A 17,582-nucleotide genomic window follows, 5' to 3' on the forward strand; every position below is an offset into this window, starting at 1 on the left:
GCAAAGGGAAGGGTCACTGGAAGCGGAACTGCCCCAAATACTTAGCGGATAAGAAGGCCGGCAACACTAAAGGTATATTTGATATACATGTAATTGATGTGTACCTTACCAGTACTCGTAGTAACTCCTGGGTATTTGATACCGGTGCCGTTGCTCATATTTGTAACTCACAGCAGGAGCTGCGGAATAAGCGGAGACTGGCGAAGGACGAGGTGACGATGCGCGTCGGGAATGGTTCCAGAGTCGATGTGATCGCCGTCGGCACGCTACCTCTACATTTACCCACGGGATTAGTTTTGAACCTTAATAATTGTTATTTAGTGCCAAGTTTGAGCATGAACATTGTATCTGGATCTCGTTTAATACGAGATGGCTACTCATTTAAGTCTGAGAATAATGGTTGTTCGATTTATATGAGAGATATGTTTTATGGTCATGCTCCGATGGTCAATGGTTTATTCTTAATGAATCTCGAGCGTAATACTACACATATTCATAGCGTGAATACCAAAAGATGTAAAGTTGATAACGATAGTCCCACATACTTGTGGCACTGCCGCCTTGGTCACATTGGTGTCAAGCGCATGAAGAAGCTCCATGCTGATGGACTTTTAGAGTCTCTCGATTATGAATCATTTGACACATGCGAACCATGCCTCATGGGCAAGATGACCAAGACTCCGTTCTCCGGAACAATGGAGCGAGCAACCAACTTATTGGAAATCATACATACCGATGTGTGCGGTCCAATGAGTGTTGAGGCTCGCGGAGGATATCGTTATGTTCTCACTCTCACTGATGACTTGAGTAGATATGGGTATGTCTACTTAATGAAACACAAGTCTGAGACCTTTGAAAAGTTCAAGGAATTTCAGAATGAGGTAGAGAATCAACGTGACCGAAAGATAAAATTCCTACGATCAGATCGTGGAGGAGAATACTTAAGTCACGAATTTGGTACACACTTAAGGAAATGTGGAATCGTTTCACAACTCACGCCGCCTGGAACACCTCAGCGTAACGGTGTGTCCGAACGTCGTAATCGCACTCTATTAGATATGGTGCGGTCTATGATGTCTCTTACCGATTTACCACTATCATTTTGGGGATACGCTCTAGAGACAGCTACATTCACTTTAAATAGGGCACCGTCTAAATCCGTTGAGACGACACCGTATGAATTATGGTTTGGGAAGAAACCTAAGCTGTCGTTTCTAAAAGTTTGGGGATGCGATGCTTATGTCAAGAAACTTCAACCTGAAAAGCTCGAACCCAAGTCGGAAAAATGCGTCTTCATAGGATACCCTAAGGAAACCATTGGGTATACCTTCTACTTAAGATCCGAGGGCAAGATCTTTGTTGCCAAGAATGGATCCTTTCTGGAAAAAGAGTTTCTCTCGAAAGAAGTAAGTGGGAGGAAAGTAGAACTCGATGAAGTACTACCTCTTGAACTGGAAAGTAGTGCAGCTCAGGAAAATGTTCCTGTGATGCCTACACCAACTGAAGAGGAAAATAATGATGATGATCAAGGTACTTCGGATCAAGTTGCTACTGAACTTCGTAGGTCCACAAGGACACGTTTCGCACCAGAGTGGTACGGCAACCCTGTCCTGGAAATCATGTTGTTAGACAGTGGTGAACCTTCGAACTATGAAGAAGCTATGGCGGGTCCAGATTCCAACAAATGGCTAGAAGCCATGAAATCCGAGATAGAATCCATGTATGAAAACAAAGTATGGACTTTGACTGACTTGCCCGATGATCGGCGAGCGATAGAAAACAAATGGATCTTTAAGAAGAAGACGGACGCGGATGGTAATGTTACCATCTATAAAGCTCGACTTGTCGCTAAGGGTTATCGGCAAGTTCAAGGGATTGACTACGATGAGACTTTCTCTCCTGTAGCGAAGCTTAAGTCCGTCTGAATCATGTTAGCAATTGCCGCATACTATGATTATGAGATATGGCAGATGGACGTCAAAACGGCATTCCTTAACGGGCATCTTAAGGAAGAACTGTATATGATGCAGCCGGAGGGTTTTGTCGATCCTAAGAATGCTAACAAAGTATGCAAGCTCCAGCGATCCATTTATGGGCTGGTGCAAGCATCTCGGAGTTGGAACATTCGCTTTGATGAGATGATCAAAGCGTTTGGGTTTATGCAGACTTATGGAGAAGCCTGCGTTTACAAGAAAGTGAGTGGGAGCTCTGTAGCATTTCTCATATTATATGTAGATGACATACTCCTGATGGGAAATGATATAGAATTCTTGGACAGCATTAAGGCCTACTTGAATAAGTGTTTTTCAATGAAGGACCTTGGAGAAGCTGCTTATATATTAGGCATCAAGATCTATAGAAATAGATCGAGACGCCTCATAGGTCTTTCACAAAGCACATACCTTGATAAAATTTTGAAGAAGTTCAAAATGGATCAGTCCAAGAAGGGGTTCTTGCCTGTATTGCAAGGTGTGAGATTGAGCTCGGCTCAATGCCCGACCACGGCAAAAGATATAGAAGAGATGAGTGTCATCCCCTATGCTTCAGCCATAGGATCTATTATGTATGCCATGCTGTGTACCAGACCTGATGTAAACCTTGCCGTAAGTTTGGTAGGAAGGTACCAAAGTAATCCCGGCAAGGAACACTGGACAGCGGTCAAGAATATCCTGAAGTACCTGAAAAGGACAAAGGACATGTTTCTCGTTTATGGAGGTGACGAAGAGCTCGTCGTAAAGGGTTACGTCGACGCTAGCTTCGACACAGATCTGGATGACTCTAAGTCACAAACCGGATACGTGTATATGTTGAATGGTGGAGCAGTAAGCTGGTGCAGCTGCAAGCAGAGCGTGGTGGCGGGATCTACATGTGAAGCGGAGTACATGGCAGCCTCGGAGGCACGCATGAAGCTATTTGGGTGAAGGAGTTCATCACCGACCTAGGAGTCATACCCAATGCGTCGGGGCCGATCAAACTCTTCTGTGACAATACTGGAGCTATTGCCCTTGCCAAGGAGCCCAGGTTTCACAAGAAGACCAGGCACATCAAGCGTCGTTTCAACTCCATCCGTGAGAATGTTCAAGATGGAGACATAGAAATTTGCAAAGTACATACGGATCTGAATGTCGCAGATCCGTTGACTAAACCTCTCTCGCGAGCGAAACATGATCAACACCAGAACTCTATGGGTGTTCGATTCATCACAATGTAACTAGATTATTGACTCTAGTGCAAGTGGGAGACTGTTGGAAATATGCCCTAGAGGCAATAATAAAAGTGTTATTATTATATTTCTTTGTTCATGATAATAGTCTTTTATTCATGCTATAACTGTATTATCCGGAAATCGTAATACACGTGTGAATACATAGACCACAATATGTCCCTAGTGAGCCTCTAGTTGACTAGCTCGTTGTGATCAACAGATAGTCATGGTTTCCTGGCTATGGACATTGGATGTCGTTGATAACGGGATCACATCATTAGGAGAATGATGTGATGGACAAGACCCAATCCTAAGCATAGCACAAAGGTCGGTTAGTTCGTTTGCTAGAGCTTTTCCAATGTCAAGTATCTCTTCATTAGACCATGAGATCGTGTAACTCCCGGATACCGTAGGAGTGCTTTGGGTGTACCAAATGTCACAACGTAACTGGGTGACTATAAAGGTGCATTACAAGTATCTCCGAAAGTGTCTGTTGGGTTGACACGGATCGAGACTGGGATTTGTCACTCCGTGTTACGGAGAGGTATCACTGGGCCCACTCGGTAGTGCATCATCATAATGAGCTCAAGGTGGCCAAGTGTCTGGTCACGGGATCATGCATTACGGTACGAGTAAAGTGACTTGCCGGTAACGAGACTGAACGAGGTATTGGGATACCGACGATCGAGTCTCGGGCATGTAACGTACCGATTGACAAAGGGAATTGCATACGGGGTTTGATCGAATCTTGACATCGTGGTTCATCCGATGACAACATCGAGGAGCATGTGGGAGCCAACATGGGTATCCAGATCCCGCTGTTGGTTATTGACCTGAGGTCGTCTCGGTCATGTCTGCATGTCTCCCGAACCCGTAGGGTCTACACACTTAAGGTTCGGTGACGCTAGGGTTATCAGGAAGACAAGTATGTGATTACCGAATGTTGTTCGGAGTCCCGGATGAGATCCCGGACGTCACAGGAGTTCCGGAATGGTCCGGAGGTAAAGATTTATATAAGGAAAGTGGTTAAACGGACACCGGAAAGTTTCGGTGGCATACCGGTATTGTACCGGGGCCACCGGAAGGGTTCCGGGGGTCCACCGGGTGGGGCCACCCCTCTCGGGGGCCACATGGGCTGTGTGGGAGAGGGAGCCAGCCCCTAGTGGGCTGGGCGCGCCTCCCCACCTAGGCCCATGCGGCTAGGGCAAGGGGAGGGGAAACCCTAAAGGGGGCGCCCCCCTAGCTTGGGGGCAAGCCACCCTTTTCCCTCTCCCTTTGGCCGCCGCCCCCCTCTAGGGTTTCCCCTAGAGGGCCGGCCCCCTTGCCCCTCTCCTCCTATATATAGAGGGGTGAGGGGAGGGCAGCACAAGCACACAACTCAAGGCGCAGCCCCTCCCCTCCCCAACACCTCTCCTCCTCCGTACGTGCTTGGCGAAGCCCTGTCGGAGTACTTCTGCACCAACTACACCACGCCGTCGTGCTGCCGTTGGAGCTGCCTTCCTCAACCTCTCCTTCCTCCTTGCTGGATCAAGACGGAGGAGACGTCGTCCGTCCCGTACGTGTGTTGAACGCGGGGGTGCTGTCCGTTCAGCACTTGGTCATCGGTGATCCGAATCACGACGAGTACGACTCCATCATCACCATCCCCTTGAACGCTTCCGCACTCGATCTACAAGTGGTATGTAGATGCTAACTCTTCCCCTTGACTCGTTGCTTAGATGAACTCATAGATGGATCTTGGTGAAACCGTAGGAAAAATTTTAATTTTCTGCAACGTTCCCCAACAGGAAGGGGTTGGAGCTTGCCCGCCGGGTGCGTGTTCTCATGCTTGGCATGCTGGCAGACAATGCATTGGCGAACAAAATCCTCAATGGCACGCTTCAGACCTGGCCATGCAAAAAGTTTGCGCACTCCGTGATATGTTGCTGTGGCGCCTGAGTGACCTCCCACGGCGCTATGGTGGAGAGCAGCGATGAGTTTGGTCTGAAGAGCTGAGTTGGCGCCAATCCAGAGTTGACCGCGTTGCCGGATTACGCCTTGCTGCAGGGTACGCCCTTGATCGCCAGTGTTGATGACAGCCAGCTTGGTGAGCAGCTCTTGAGAGTCGGGGTCGGTCTCGTAGGAATTGGCAACTTCTTGTAGCCATTGTGGTTGGCACATGGACAGTGCGTCGAGTTCCAGGAGATGACCGACGCGGGGCAGCGCATCGGCAGCACTGTTGTTGACGCCCTTCTTGTAACGGAAGGAGAACTACAGCCCCACCATCTTAGACATGGCTTTGCGCTGGAGATCGGTTACCAGTTGTTGATCGTCAAGTGCACAAAGACTCTTGTGGTCAGTGACGATCTCAAATGGAGCACGCTGCAGGTACGGCCGCCATTTGTCGATGGCCATCATGACGATGAGAAATTCCTTCTCATATGTGGATAGCTTCTGATTGCGTACTCCCAGAGCCTTGCTGAGGTAGGCCACTGGATGGCCATCTTGCATAAGCACCGCGCCCACGCCGGTATCGCACGCATCTGTTTTGATGGCAAACGGGCGATTGAAATTGGGCAGCGCCAACACTGGCGCGCTCACCATGGTGCGCTTGAGCATGTCAAATGCTTGCTGCGCTTTGTCGTCCCAGAGAAACCCTTTCTTCGTCAACAGTTGCGTCAGGGGCTTGGCGATGATGCCGTAATGGGGGACGAATTTACGGTAGTAGCCTGTCAGCCCCAAGAAGCCGCGCAGCTCCATAGGCGTGGTGGGCACGGGCCAGGACTGCATGGCGCTGGTCTTGCTATTGTCCATAGCAACTCCCTCTTGTGAGATCACATGCCCGAGGTATTCAATGCTTGTTTGTGCGAACGAACACTTGCTGGCCTTGGCGAATAGTTGATGCTCGCGGAGGAGTTGCAGAGTGAGGCGAAGATGTTCCTCGTGTTCCTGCAGGTCAGTGCTGAATACCAAGATCTCGTCCAAAAATATGATGATGAACTTACGCACATAACGGCCGAACACTGTATTCATCAAGCACTGGAAGGTTGCCGGCGCATTGCAAAGGCCGAATGGCATCACCCGGAAGTGGTAGTGGCCGTGGTGTGTCTTGAAGGCAGTCTTTTCCTCGTCCTCTTCCCGCATTCGAATCTGATGGTATCCAGCACGTAAATCAATCTTGGAGGAGTACTTGGCACCGGCCAATTCGTCCAGGAGCTCATCAACTACCGGGAGGGGAAATTTGTTCTTCACTATTGCAGAGTTGAGTCGTCGAAAATCGACACATAAACGCCAACTGTCGTTCTTCTTCTTGACCAGCAGGACCGGGGCAGCGTAAGGGCTCATGTTGTGCGCGATAACACCGGAGTTGAGCATGTCCTGTACTTGCCGCTCGATTTCATCTTTTTGTGCCGACGAGTAACGGTAAGGTTTGGTGTTGATAGGCGTAGTGCCTGGCTCCAAATGAATGCCATGGTCATACTGACGACGGGGTGGCAAAGTAGTGGGTTTATCAAACACGTCTTCAAATTCAGATAACACCTTCTGAATATTTGGGGGAACAGGTTCCGGTTGGGTTTTGTCCGTCCGCTCGATGGTAACCAGGGCTGTTGTCCAAATGTCATTCGCCACTTCCATGCGATGCAATTCACAGGCATCCAATTCCGCTATGCGAGGCAGGTCTGAAGATTTTACTCCCTGCAGGTGGACAGTTTTGCCATTGACGTCGAATTGGATCGTCTTCAGTTGCCAGTGACAGAGCATAGGGCTATGCGCTGAGAGCCAGTCGATGCCAAGCACTCCATCATACGCGCTCAGCGGGAGAACCCGGAGATCGGTATGGAAAGTGTGTCCTGGGACCTACCATGCCAACTGGTGAACAATTTTGTCACAATGCAATCTCTGACCATTGGCCACTCGAACTGTAACCGCGGGTAACTTCTCTGTTCGGGCAGCGATCCGGGCGGTGAACGCTTCACTGATGAAACTGTGTGAGCTTCCCGAATCCACCAGCAGCAGCATAACCTGATCACCCACTTGTGCGCGCAAGCGAATTGTAGCAGGGCCTTCCTCGCCAGATACAACATGTTCATACAGAGAGCAACATTCAGGCTCTTGCGCCCCTGGTGCGTCTAGCAGCTGCAAGGCATGCACCGTGTCATCAGACAAAATATCGCCGAAATCACCCACTTCTATCATCAAAATCTGTCCAGTGCGTTTGCACTGATGCTCGCGGGAGTATTTGTCACCACAGCGGAAACAAAGGCCATTGGCACGCCTGAATTCGTGCAGTTGACGTTCCCGGGCGTACTCGTCCCCACCCTGTCGCGGAGGTGCCGCTGCTCGTGCTGGTGCGGGAACTGGTGCTGCTGGGGGAGGAGGACGACCCACTGGCAGAATGTGATGGCGCGACAGACGTTGTTTCTCCAATTCCTCTTCTTGGATGCGCGCAAACACGGCTGCTCGTGTGATGCTGGAGGGGCTCTGCAGCCGCACCCCAAGCCGTAGCTCATCTTTAAGTCCCAGCAGAAACTGTGATATGAAGAACTGTGTGCTCGGGGTCGGGTCCAGGGACAAGAGATGATACATGCGGGTCTCGAATTGCTGCCGGTAATCCTGCACACTCCCTGTCTGGCATAACTGAACCAACTCACGCATCTGTGTTTCGAATTCTTCTGGCCCGAATTCCTCCTTGATTGCTGCTCTGAAAATCACCCAACTGACCCCGGGATGCTTCTGTCGGTATGCTTGCAGCCACATTGCCGCCAGGCCTTCCATGTACAGCGCGGCGGTGGTCACCCAATTGTGTGGCGGCACACGGTACAGCTCGAAGTAGGACACGCACCGCTCCAGCCAGATGCGCGGTGTGGTGCCGTCGAACCGAGGGAAATCATGCTTGGGCGGCTTCGTGTAGTAGTCCCCCTGGCATTCGCGCTCGGTGGGCGACGGGGCCCCGGCAATCAGCAGCGGGGGGCCATGGTTGACGAGCCGCGCGAATGGGAGCTGCGCCGCGCCGTCCGTGTAGAGGTGGGTCGGTGAGGGGCGGATCGGTGGTGGAGGTGGTGGTGGTGGTGCACGTGCTGAGGAGTCCGCGGTTGCTGACGGAGACGAGGTGCCCGCGCCGTGCGTGGTGACTGGATCGGGCGCTGGCGGGGTCTTGCGGGCCTCATCCACGTCGGCCTGGGTGAGGTCGATCTGCTTGGCGAGGTGCTTGAGTTCGTCGGAGACTTGGTTCTTGTAGGAGAGCTGTGCTTGGTGGCGCTCGTCGGCAGTTTTCTGGTTCGCGTCGAGACGGCGGATGACCGACTCGAGCAGGTTCTGCAGCTTGTCGGTCGTCTCCGACATGGCGTCGAGCACCCGACGAGTCTGGGCCGAGGGTTTGGAGGGCGGCGCCGTGGTCTCGCTCCAAATCAACCGAACCCCGGGTAGGATTTTGTGCGAACTCGCCGGAGCTCGCACCTAACCCGGTGGATGTTACCGGCGATCGAGAGGGTGTGAGACAGCGGCAGCGGCGAGGTAGTGGGCAAAAAAAATTGGCTCTGAATACCAGATTTGTCACGACCCAGAGGAGAGGGGAGATCGGGATGAGAAAGGGGATCGAGATGCAGAGGGTGAGAGGAGAGCTTGGAGAAGGGGAAAGGGGAATTGAGATCTTTTTCCATTCATACCCAGCATCTCGTCCACGGTACAATATGTAGCCGCCCACCTGGGCCCTCTCACACCCACACACGGCCTCAGGCCCAACACACACTGCCTACATTGCCTCTGGCCCAACACACACACACACACACACACACACACACACACACACACACACACACTAGCTCTGTTGCAGTTCAGTTAGTTCAGTTAATTGAACTGCACTTTCAGTCCGCTGCTGATGTATCATCAGCAGGCGTGACAGGCACGGTGCTGACTAGGACGTGAGCGCGTTCACCACGGTCAGCTTCCCAGCGAACGGGCCAGTCCTTCCGACATGGCAACCTGAGATGCTTTAAGATTTGCGGTTTCCATCCAATGGTTAAGAAGGCGTCCACTGGGAAACCCATCGCAGCGAACGTTCGCCAAATAGCACTCCCCTTGTGTCTTGAATCACTGCCACTTGCCACTCGCAGTAGCCTTTAGCCCAGAGCAGTACCGATGGCTACCACTTCACCAGGAGCGACAAAAATGGTCGTGACAATTCACACATGGTGCACGGGCGATCCACCAACCTCCAATCCAAGCGAGTGCAGTCCAAAGTCCAAAAGACGCAAGCACACATGGCTCCCCCTCAGACCATCGACCATCGACGACACATCCGGCCTCCCACTCCCACCATCAAAACGAGCTGTCATCTTTATTCACACCATCATTTTCTTATCCACCATGAGCTGTTGCCCGTGCCAATTCACGCTAAAACTACACATTTCCAATAATTATTGGCTCATCTCTGCAGACTTAGCGCTTAAGACTTTCACGATGAGTACTAAATTAAATCACACATTTCCATTTTCAGCTCATCTCCGCAGACTTGGCGCTTAAGACTCTGGGATGCATCACGCGCCCATACACTAATCATACTGCTGTAATCCAGATCAGATAATCAGTGCTACCCCACTAATTACAGTACATGGCACCCACCCACCATCGCTTTCCTTAAACCCCTCTTCTCCCCACCCATTTTAATAGCCCCCCTCGCCCCTCCGCAGAAACGCGCAATCCATTCGTCCACTCCCCGCCCGGTCTCGAGATCCCACATCGCACGCACCGCTTCCTCCGATCCCCGGCCGGCAGGCGCCCGAGCCCGATGGCGACGCTCAAGGTCCCCTCCAACGTCCCGGCCCTCGCCGACGACTGCGACAACCTCCGCAAGGCCTTCCAAGGTACGCCCGCTCCCCTCGTCGTCTTCGCGATTCCCCCGCGCGGTCCGATCGCCTGATCTGTCGGGTCTTTTTTGGTCTGTGCGTGCGCGCGCGTGCAGGGTGGGGCACGAACGAGGCGCTCATCATCTCCATCCTCGGCCACCGCGACGCGTCGCAGCGCCGCGCCATCCGCAAGCACTACGCCGACACCTACGGCGAGGAGCTGCTCCGGAGCATCACCGACGAGATCTCCGGCGACTTCGAGGTAAAACCACCCGCTGACCAGTACGCCTTTCCCCCTCTCACATACCCTGGAGCGGTCGAGCCTATTCAGATCTCTGACTGATCGGGTTGTTGGGATCAGAGGGCCGTGATCCTGTGGACGCTGGACCCGGCGGAGCGGGACGCGGTGCTCGCCAACGAGACCGCCAGGAAGTGGCACCCCGGGAACCCCGTGCTGGTCGAGATCGCCTGCGCGCGCGGCTCCAAGCAGCTCTTCGCCGTCAGGCAGGCCTACCATGACCGCTTCAAGCGCTCGCTCGAGGAGGACGTCGCTTCCCACGTCACCGGCGACTTCCGCAAGGTACCTTGTCTTGTCCCGTTCCTATCTTCCTGCACATTCAGTCTTGGAGATGCCATACTCTGCCATATACCGGCGCGTCCCTAAATTGACTGACTTATAAGTAATTACGCGGTGATAAACAAATTCGTTCGAAGCCGTGCTGTCATTTACAATGGACTTGATCTGCGTGCACTGTGCTAAAATGCCAGTAAGGTTTATGGATCCAAATATCCACTGGTATGAAAGAAAATTACTGTTGATCCTTTTGTAGAAGACTCTGTTCTTCTCTTCTGGAAAACGATATGAAAGTGCTTCTTCTATTTTGCATGCTGTTGGTGTTAACTCATGAACCATGAATTTGAAATTTCAAAATGCAGTATCTTATCCCTTTGGGCTACATTCAGAACAAATTCAAACTGCGATGGTGACTTTTGTTACCTTGTTCCTGGCCATTTTCTGATTTTAGAGGTGGAAATTTGTGCGGATATAGATGATTTTGGCAAAGTAGGGCCTGAATTTTCTTTGTTCCTTTTCAGCTGTTGGTGCCACTTGTAAGCTCACACCGCTACGAGGGACCAGAGGTCAACACAAGGTTGGCTCATTCAGAAGCCAAATTACTACACGAGAAGATTGAGCATAAGGCTTATGCTGATGATGAGGTCATCAGAATTCTCACCACCAGGAGCAAAGCTCAGCTGCTTGCAACATTCAATAATTACAATGATACATTTGGTCACCCGATCACTAAGGTGCAGAAATATCTTATGCTCTGTTTTTCCCCCTTCTGCTTTTGAAAATCTGACAGGATGTAACCAGCTCATTCTGTTCTATTTGTTGTGCCTTTGCTCTGTTTTGCATTACCAAATGTCCAATAAGTAAGATGCATCTCTGTTTCAGAAAATCTGTAATATGCAGTAACATATTTTATCTCAGTTTCACATGACTAATGATCTTTGGTAGTGCTACTCCACTATTCAAATTCTGAAGGGAAGTAATCACAAGTAGTCTTTACCTGCTCTGCCTGGTGGAGCTATATATTCAATTTCAAGCTCAACTTTATTCTGCCTTTTGTACCCAGCTGGATTTTAGATAAATTTCCATATGCATATTGTCTGGATCTGTTGCCTTGGTGCTTTTTTTCAGAAAGATGCATATTGTTAAATTTGAATGCATTGCTAGTTATTCTAAGAGTTCCTATTATATTACTAAGAGTTATTCTGCTATCCTGTATAGTTGATTTTTTTTTGTCGCTAAGATGTGTGTGTGCATCTGAACGCTCCATTCCTCTTGTAAAACCCTTTTAACTGCTTACTTGCAACTTAGAAGCAAGAACTTAATAGTATCCGCCTACCTGATTTGTTTTTAGGACATACCAGAATTAGTTATTCTTATAAATCTTCACTGCTCTGCAAACTAAAAAATTCCCTTCAATAGTCGGTTTGAATCATTTGTAATACATATATCCTTTGTGTTATTTGCCTTCCTCACTTTTGTTATTACAGTTCATGATATTTAGCAGAATTTTACATCTGAGTTTCGGGACAATCTTGCTTGACCAATTCAATTCGTTCTAGATTTGTTTTATCCATTTAAGACATGCTTACTAACAATCTCTGCTATTTACAGGATCTGAAGGCTGACCCCAAGGATGAGTTCCTCAAGACCCTGCGGGCGGTCATCCGGTGCTTCACCTGCCCTGATAGGTACTTTGAGAAGGTGGCCAGGGTGGCCATTGCAGGGAATGGAACCGATGAGAACTCCCTCACTAGGGTCATCACCACCCGCGCCGAGGTGGACCTGAAGCTGATCAAAGAGGCGTACCAGAAGAGGAACAGTGTTCCCCTGGAGAAGGCCGTCGCAGGCGACACCTCCGGCGACTACGAGAGCATGCTCCTTGCCCTCCTGGGGAAGGAGTGAGCCTTGCCCCTGTATCCAATTCCACCCCCTGTTATCCTTTTATATATCTCGATCGGAGAATAAACCCTGGTGTGCAAGGCCGTAGTCACTCTGGTTATGACCTTGCATAACAGTGAGAATAAAATAGAGATGTGCTTTACGATGAGTCATATAGTAGTACCTTTTGTACTTAGATGCTGGCGTGTGAAATACCGAGGGCATATTGAAAAGTTGAGTTTTCTGTAAGCCTGAAAAATATATACTCCTATCTTGCATCTGTTTTTCTTCCGTTACCGATTTGCCCCTTCCGATGAAACGAGATCCTCTAACATCACGAAGGGATGTGCGGATAGCTACAGTACTCTAACATCCCTTCTTCATATTTATATGATTAAGACAAATGACTTGAATTAATTTGCAAATTACAAAACTACTGTATACATTTACAAAAGTTACGTACAAACAAAATTATGGAGAAAAAAAATGATTTCAGATTTATTTTCTATGAACAGTAAAAATGTACAGTACCTATTGCTACCGTACTCGCCGTAGTACCGTGACATTCCTTCTCTGTTTTGCATTGGATTGTACTGTGGTTTTGTAACATCCCTTCGTGATGTTAGAGGATCCGTTCCCCCTTCCAATTCCATCGCGTCTTGGTTGCCACGTGCCGATGCCGACTTGAAATTGATTACGACTTCGATTCTTCACCCCGCAAGCTCCCTCACCTCTATAAATCAATCTCTCACCAGCAGAGAGACCACCTACTTCCTCCGTCTGCGAATAAGTATACATCTAGATTTTGTTTAAGTCAAAGTTTTAAAACTTTGACCAACGTTATAGGAAAAAATAGCAACATTTATGACATTAAATTAGTATCATTGGATTCCTTTTGAAATGTAGTTTCATAATGTACCAATTTGATGTCATATATGCGGACGGAGGGAGTATTCTACACCCCTTCATAATCAACTGAGCCATCGACCCCAGATCAGGTTTTTGGTAGCCGCGATGGACGGCTGGTTAGACGAGGGGTCCTCCTCCTCCTCGTCGTCTAAACGGCGGCGGCGGGATTGCGACTGCGACTAAGCCGAGAGCCGCAGGCCACGTCGGAAGCAGCACCTCTATCTGGCGCCGAAAGTACTATGCAGCCGATGGAGGAGTGCGCAAGCTTCCCGAGCCCGCCGCCATCCTGGACGACGATTTTGGAGGAGTGCGCAAGCTTCCCGAGCCCGCCGCCATCCGGATAAGGTGGCCGGTGCGCGGCCCCATGCACTTGGCCGCTCTGGGCACCGACATCTTCTTCGCCGCCGGCCCGCGTTTCCACGGTGACGACGCCCCACCCGCAACCTTCGTCTACGAAACGCAGGCCGCCGCCCTCGCCGCGGGCCCGCCCCTTCCGACCGGGCTCCACAGCCTGGGGGCCGCCATGGCCGCCGGTCGCAAGCTCTACGCCCTAACAAGCCCCTGCCACCCCGAGGCGCCCTGCCTGCAGGCCCTGTCGTGGGACACTGGGACCTCACCGCCAGAGGAGACCGGGCGGACTGGTTCTGGAACGCCGCACCGTCATCATCGCCGCCGCCGCCGTGCTGCGGGATGGACGTCGTCGCCCACGCGCTGCACCCGGACGGGCGGGCTCTTCGTGTCCACCGCCTACGCCACCCACTCCCTGGACACCAGCGACGGCGCGTGGAGGGAGCTCGGGGACTGGGTGCTGCCCTTCAAGGGCCAGGCCCACTTCGACGCCGGCCTGGACGCGTGGGTCGGGATCCACCGCGAGGGGGACGGGCGCGTCTGCTGCTGCCCCGTCGCCTCCCGCAGCGCCGCCGCCGGACGGCCGCCGGGCTGCAGGGTGCTGAGGGAGAAGCTGTTCCTCCGTAACGGCGAGAAGGCGTACCAGAACGGCGGCCGGCACCTCAAGGCCACCCTCACCTGCATGGGCCGCGGCAGGTTCTGCCTCGTCGAGAACGTCCTGCGTCGCAAGGGTGGTCGGGACAGCGTGCTCCGTGTCACCTTGTTTAGCCTCAAGTATGATCACATGGGAGAGCTCCGGACCAAGGTTCACCCCCGCATTAGGTCCTATGCAGTGTCCAAGAATAACCACACGTTTTCTCATGCAGCGTTTTGGATGTAATTTTTTCAAAAAGTGGCGCTTTATATTACTTAAAATATTTAAACATTACAGCCGGCATCTGCATAATTAAGATGCACACAGCCAAATAAAATTCTCACATAGAAACGAAAAATAAAAAGACGAAATACAAAAAAACATGTATGTTGGATAAAAGTACCCCTCACCGTAGCCTCTAATCGTGTACACACCTTCGTAAATAGGTCTCGATTCTCCATACGCTGTAGAGAGGACCATAAACAAAGAGTTCCGATACTTTTATGGATGTACTAATTAGAGCCTGCTCCCTTTAATCTCAAAATAAAGGACCGCGATGTCTTGAGTTCCCGCGAACGCCTCACTTGCCTGTCAAACCAATCAAGTCATTAATCACCCATTCATTTTAACTTGTACTCCCTCCGTTTTTATTTAGTCATATTAGCTTTTGTCAAAGTCAAGCTTTGTAAACTTTGATAAAGTTTATAGGCAAAGCTATTAACATATACAATAAAAATCAGTACCATTAGATTCATTATTGAATATACTTTCACATCATATAGATTGCTATTGTAAATACTTATATTTTTCTATAAACTTTATCAAACTTTATGGATATTGACTTCAATCAAATCTAATATGCAGAGTACATAAAAATGGAGGGAGTAATTGGTCCAAATTACCATATGCCTTATTTTTGGAGAAAAGAGGGAAAGTTATATATGCTCTGTTTTGCAAGATGGAGCGAGTACACAACATTTTACCGCCGCTTCCACCCAAGATCGCCAGAATTAGTTATAGCTAAATTTGATGGAATTGAATATTTTTTCTTGACATAGTACAGACGTAGATGTTTATACATATATGCACATGCATTCACTCATATAAACGTACATATGCACACCCTACTCCTTCTGATGAGCACCTTCAATAGACTGAGCCGGCGCATCATCTTGAGATTGACGAAATCACCACAGACATCTTTGTAGTCAACAAGAACGTCTCCTTCACTAAACACACATTGCTGGAAGGATTAAAATAAATCTAGAAAATGTGTTAAGTTAGGACTTGAACTCGGATGGGCTGAAACTAGTTTAACTTGTACTTTCTCTAGAAATGTGTAGGCTCAAGACGAGTGTAGTTTTGAATTAGCAAAGCCGATCAGAATTTGGACGAAATACCAAGGCAGACAAAGACACACTGGTTACAAAAAATCAATTCAGCTCTTGAGAGCATATGTTTCTGCCTGAGAAAAGTGGTTATTGCAAATGTCAATTTTTTAAAAGAAAATATATGTGTTCATTGTCAGACCTAAATGATACCTACAAATTTTTAGTGGAAAAGCTTAAGCTATTTGAGTTGTGCAGAAAAAAAATTCAAATGCCAAATGTTACACACCGATGAAACACTGCTATTCCATTTCACATGAAAATTGTCAAGCACGCTTGGTAGACTAACATGCCATCCACAAAAAAAATTTTAGAAGGTTTGAATCTTTTTACTATTTATTTTGAATGTACTGTTCGTCCGGAAGCATATGCTCCCAGAGCCAAAACGACCCTTCCCGCTTGTAAGATTGATTTTTGTACTGGTACCGTTGCTGCACCTATAGTCATAACTGTTGCCATCGGCCTAGGGCGACCTTCCGACGACTACTACACACCCTGTAAGAAAGATGACGAGGGATCGTGTTTTCACCATTATCATTAGGATTCCTTGAGAATCATGGTATGGAGCCAACATAAACAGATGTTTTAGGAGTGAGGATAGGAACCATCGTGGGAGCATTGGACTGTCCTTATATACCTCGGTGGACGACCCGGTCCCTACCGGTTAAGAAAGATCCTGACAGAGGCCTCATACCGGCCCAAACACCCAGGCTGACCAGTGCTCCTCATATCCAGCCCAAAATCTATGGTAGATATGACCGGGCACGTCCGCCACGTCGGACTTACCCACACGAAAACAATAGTTAACCCATCGATCCGATCGACTCTTCTCCTCCGGGATGGGTGTGGACGCATTCACGCCACCTTATGGCGCCGCTCGAGGGCCAAAGGCCGCCTATTTAAACCGGACGATGACCGCCAACCCTTGTCCCGGAGGAGAAGAGTCCATCGGACCGATGTGGTGAAGGAAATATGAGGGGTGACCGATTACTGCCTGCTCTGGGCGCATCCGCGGATGTATGGGGGTCGGATTTGTCAAGTCCGGCTGTAGATGCTCTAAGATAAAAGCACATGTGCGTGCCATTAGTTGTGCCACGAACAACAAGGGTCAGCTAAAATAAAACCCAAAAGAAACAACAAGGGTTTTGATGAGGGACGCAAGTGCCCGATCATGAGATTCTAGCACTTGGGTGACCCTAAGGACTCCATCTTTGAACTAGAAGCAACCAAGCGGTGGGACAAGGTTTTGGCTACAGTCCTTTTTTTTTCAGTTTATTTTATTTTTCAAACGAATTTGAATTCATTTTTTCTCTACTTTTTGCTTCGTATGGATGTTTAAGGGGGGGGGGGGGGGTCGAGAAACTCGATGACCGAGCGCTAACCGAATTTACCGCCTGGTAACCAAAACCCCAAAGCCATAATTCTTGTAATTGAAAAATGTATTTTCTTAAACTCCCCATAGGAAACATATTCTGACTTTTTATCTGTTGAATGTCCAACAAGACGTTCCTTAATAACTTATGCAATTTGCATTGGGTCGTGTGTTTTGGTGAGAGAGCTCCAGTTGAGTTTAACACACCCTATATGAAAGGAAAAGATTCCAGACAAATGAAATCCCCCGGGATTCCAAGGAAGCCAAATAAGTAGTATGCTCGTGTTGGCTCCATGATGGAATGACTAGCTACTTTGTCTCACGATCATCAAACAACATATCATCAAATAAGATGAAAACAGAAAGTAAAAAAAAGAAATCAAGAGTGAAGCAACCCCAACACAAGTTCCTATTCACTTAGCCAGATAGCATATTTATCGACGTCTCAGT

The 17,582-nt window shown here is 49.3% G+C and overlaps 1 protein-coding gene and 1 pseudogene across 1 annotated transcript; both read left to right on the forward strand.

The window, feature by feature from the left end:
* The first annotated feature begins 9,820 nt into the window (after positions 1 to 9,820).
* On the forward strand, positions 9,821 to 12,777 carry LOC123150077 (annexin D1). The gene is made up of 5 exons (XM_044569868.1): positions 9,821 to 10,047; positions 10,146 to 10,291; positions 10,391 to 10,609; positions 11,125 to 11,337; positions 12,215 to 12,777. Exons 1-5 carry the CDS (start codon positions 9,972 to 9,974, stop codon positions 12,503 to 12,505), a joined length of 945 nt encoding a protein of 314 aa, XP_044425803.1. The 5' UTR covers positions 9,821 to 9,971; the 3' UTR covers positions 12,506 to 12,777.
* A 718-nt stretch (positions 12,778 to 13,495) lies between these two features.
* On the forward strand, positions 13,496 to 14,688 carry LOC123153177 (uncharacterized; annotated as a pseudogene).
* The last annotated feature ends 2,894 nt before the right edge of the window (positions 14,689 to 17,582 follow it).

The sequence above is a fragment of the Triticum aestivum genome, chromosome 7A (genome assembly GCF_018294505.1).
Source record: "Triticum aestivum cultivar Chinese Spring chromosome 7A, IWGSC CS RefSeq v2.1, whole genome shotgun sequence".
In the NCBI taxonomy this organism is placed as follows: Eukaryota; Viridiplantae; Streptophyta; class Magnoliopsida; order Poales; family Poaceae; genus Triticum; species Triticum aestivum.

Excerpts from the sequence above, each read along its gene's own strand:
- LOC123150077 (XM_044569868.1), top strand. The coding sequence starts at position 9,972 with ATGGCGACGCTCAAGGTCCCCTCCAACGTCCCGGCCCTCGCCGACGAC. Across the intron at positions 10,048-10,145 it reads CCTCCGCAAGGCCTTCCAAG|GGTGGGGCACGAACGAGGCG; the intron begins GTACGCCCGCTC and ends GCGCGCGTGCAG. Across the intron at positions 11,338-12,214 it reads TTGGTCACCCGATCACTAAG|GATCTGAAGGCTGACCCCAA; the intron begins GTGCAGAAATAT and ends TGCTATTTACAG.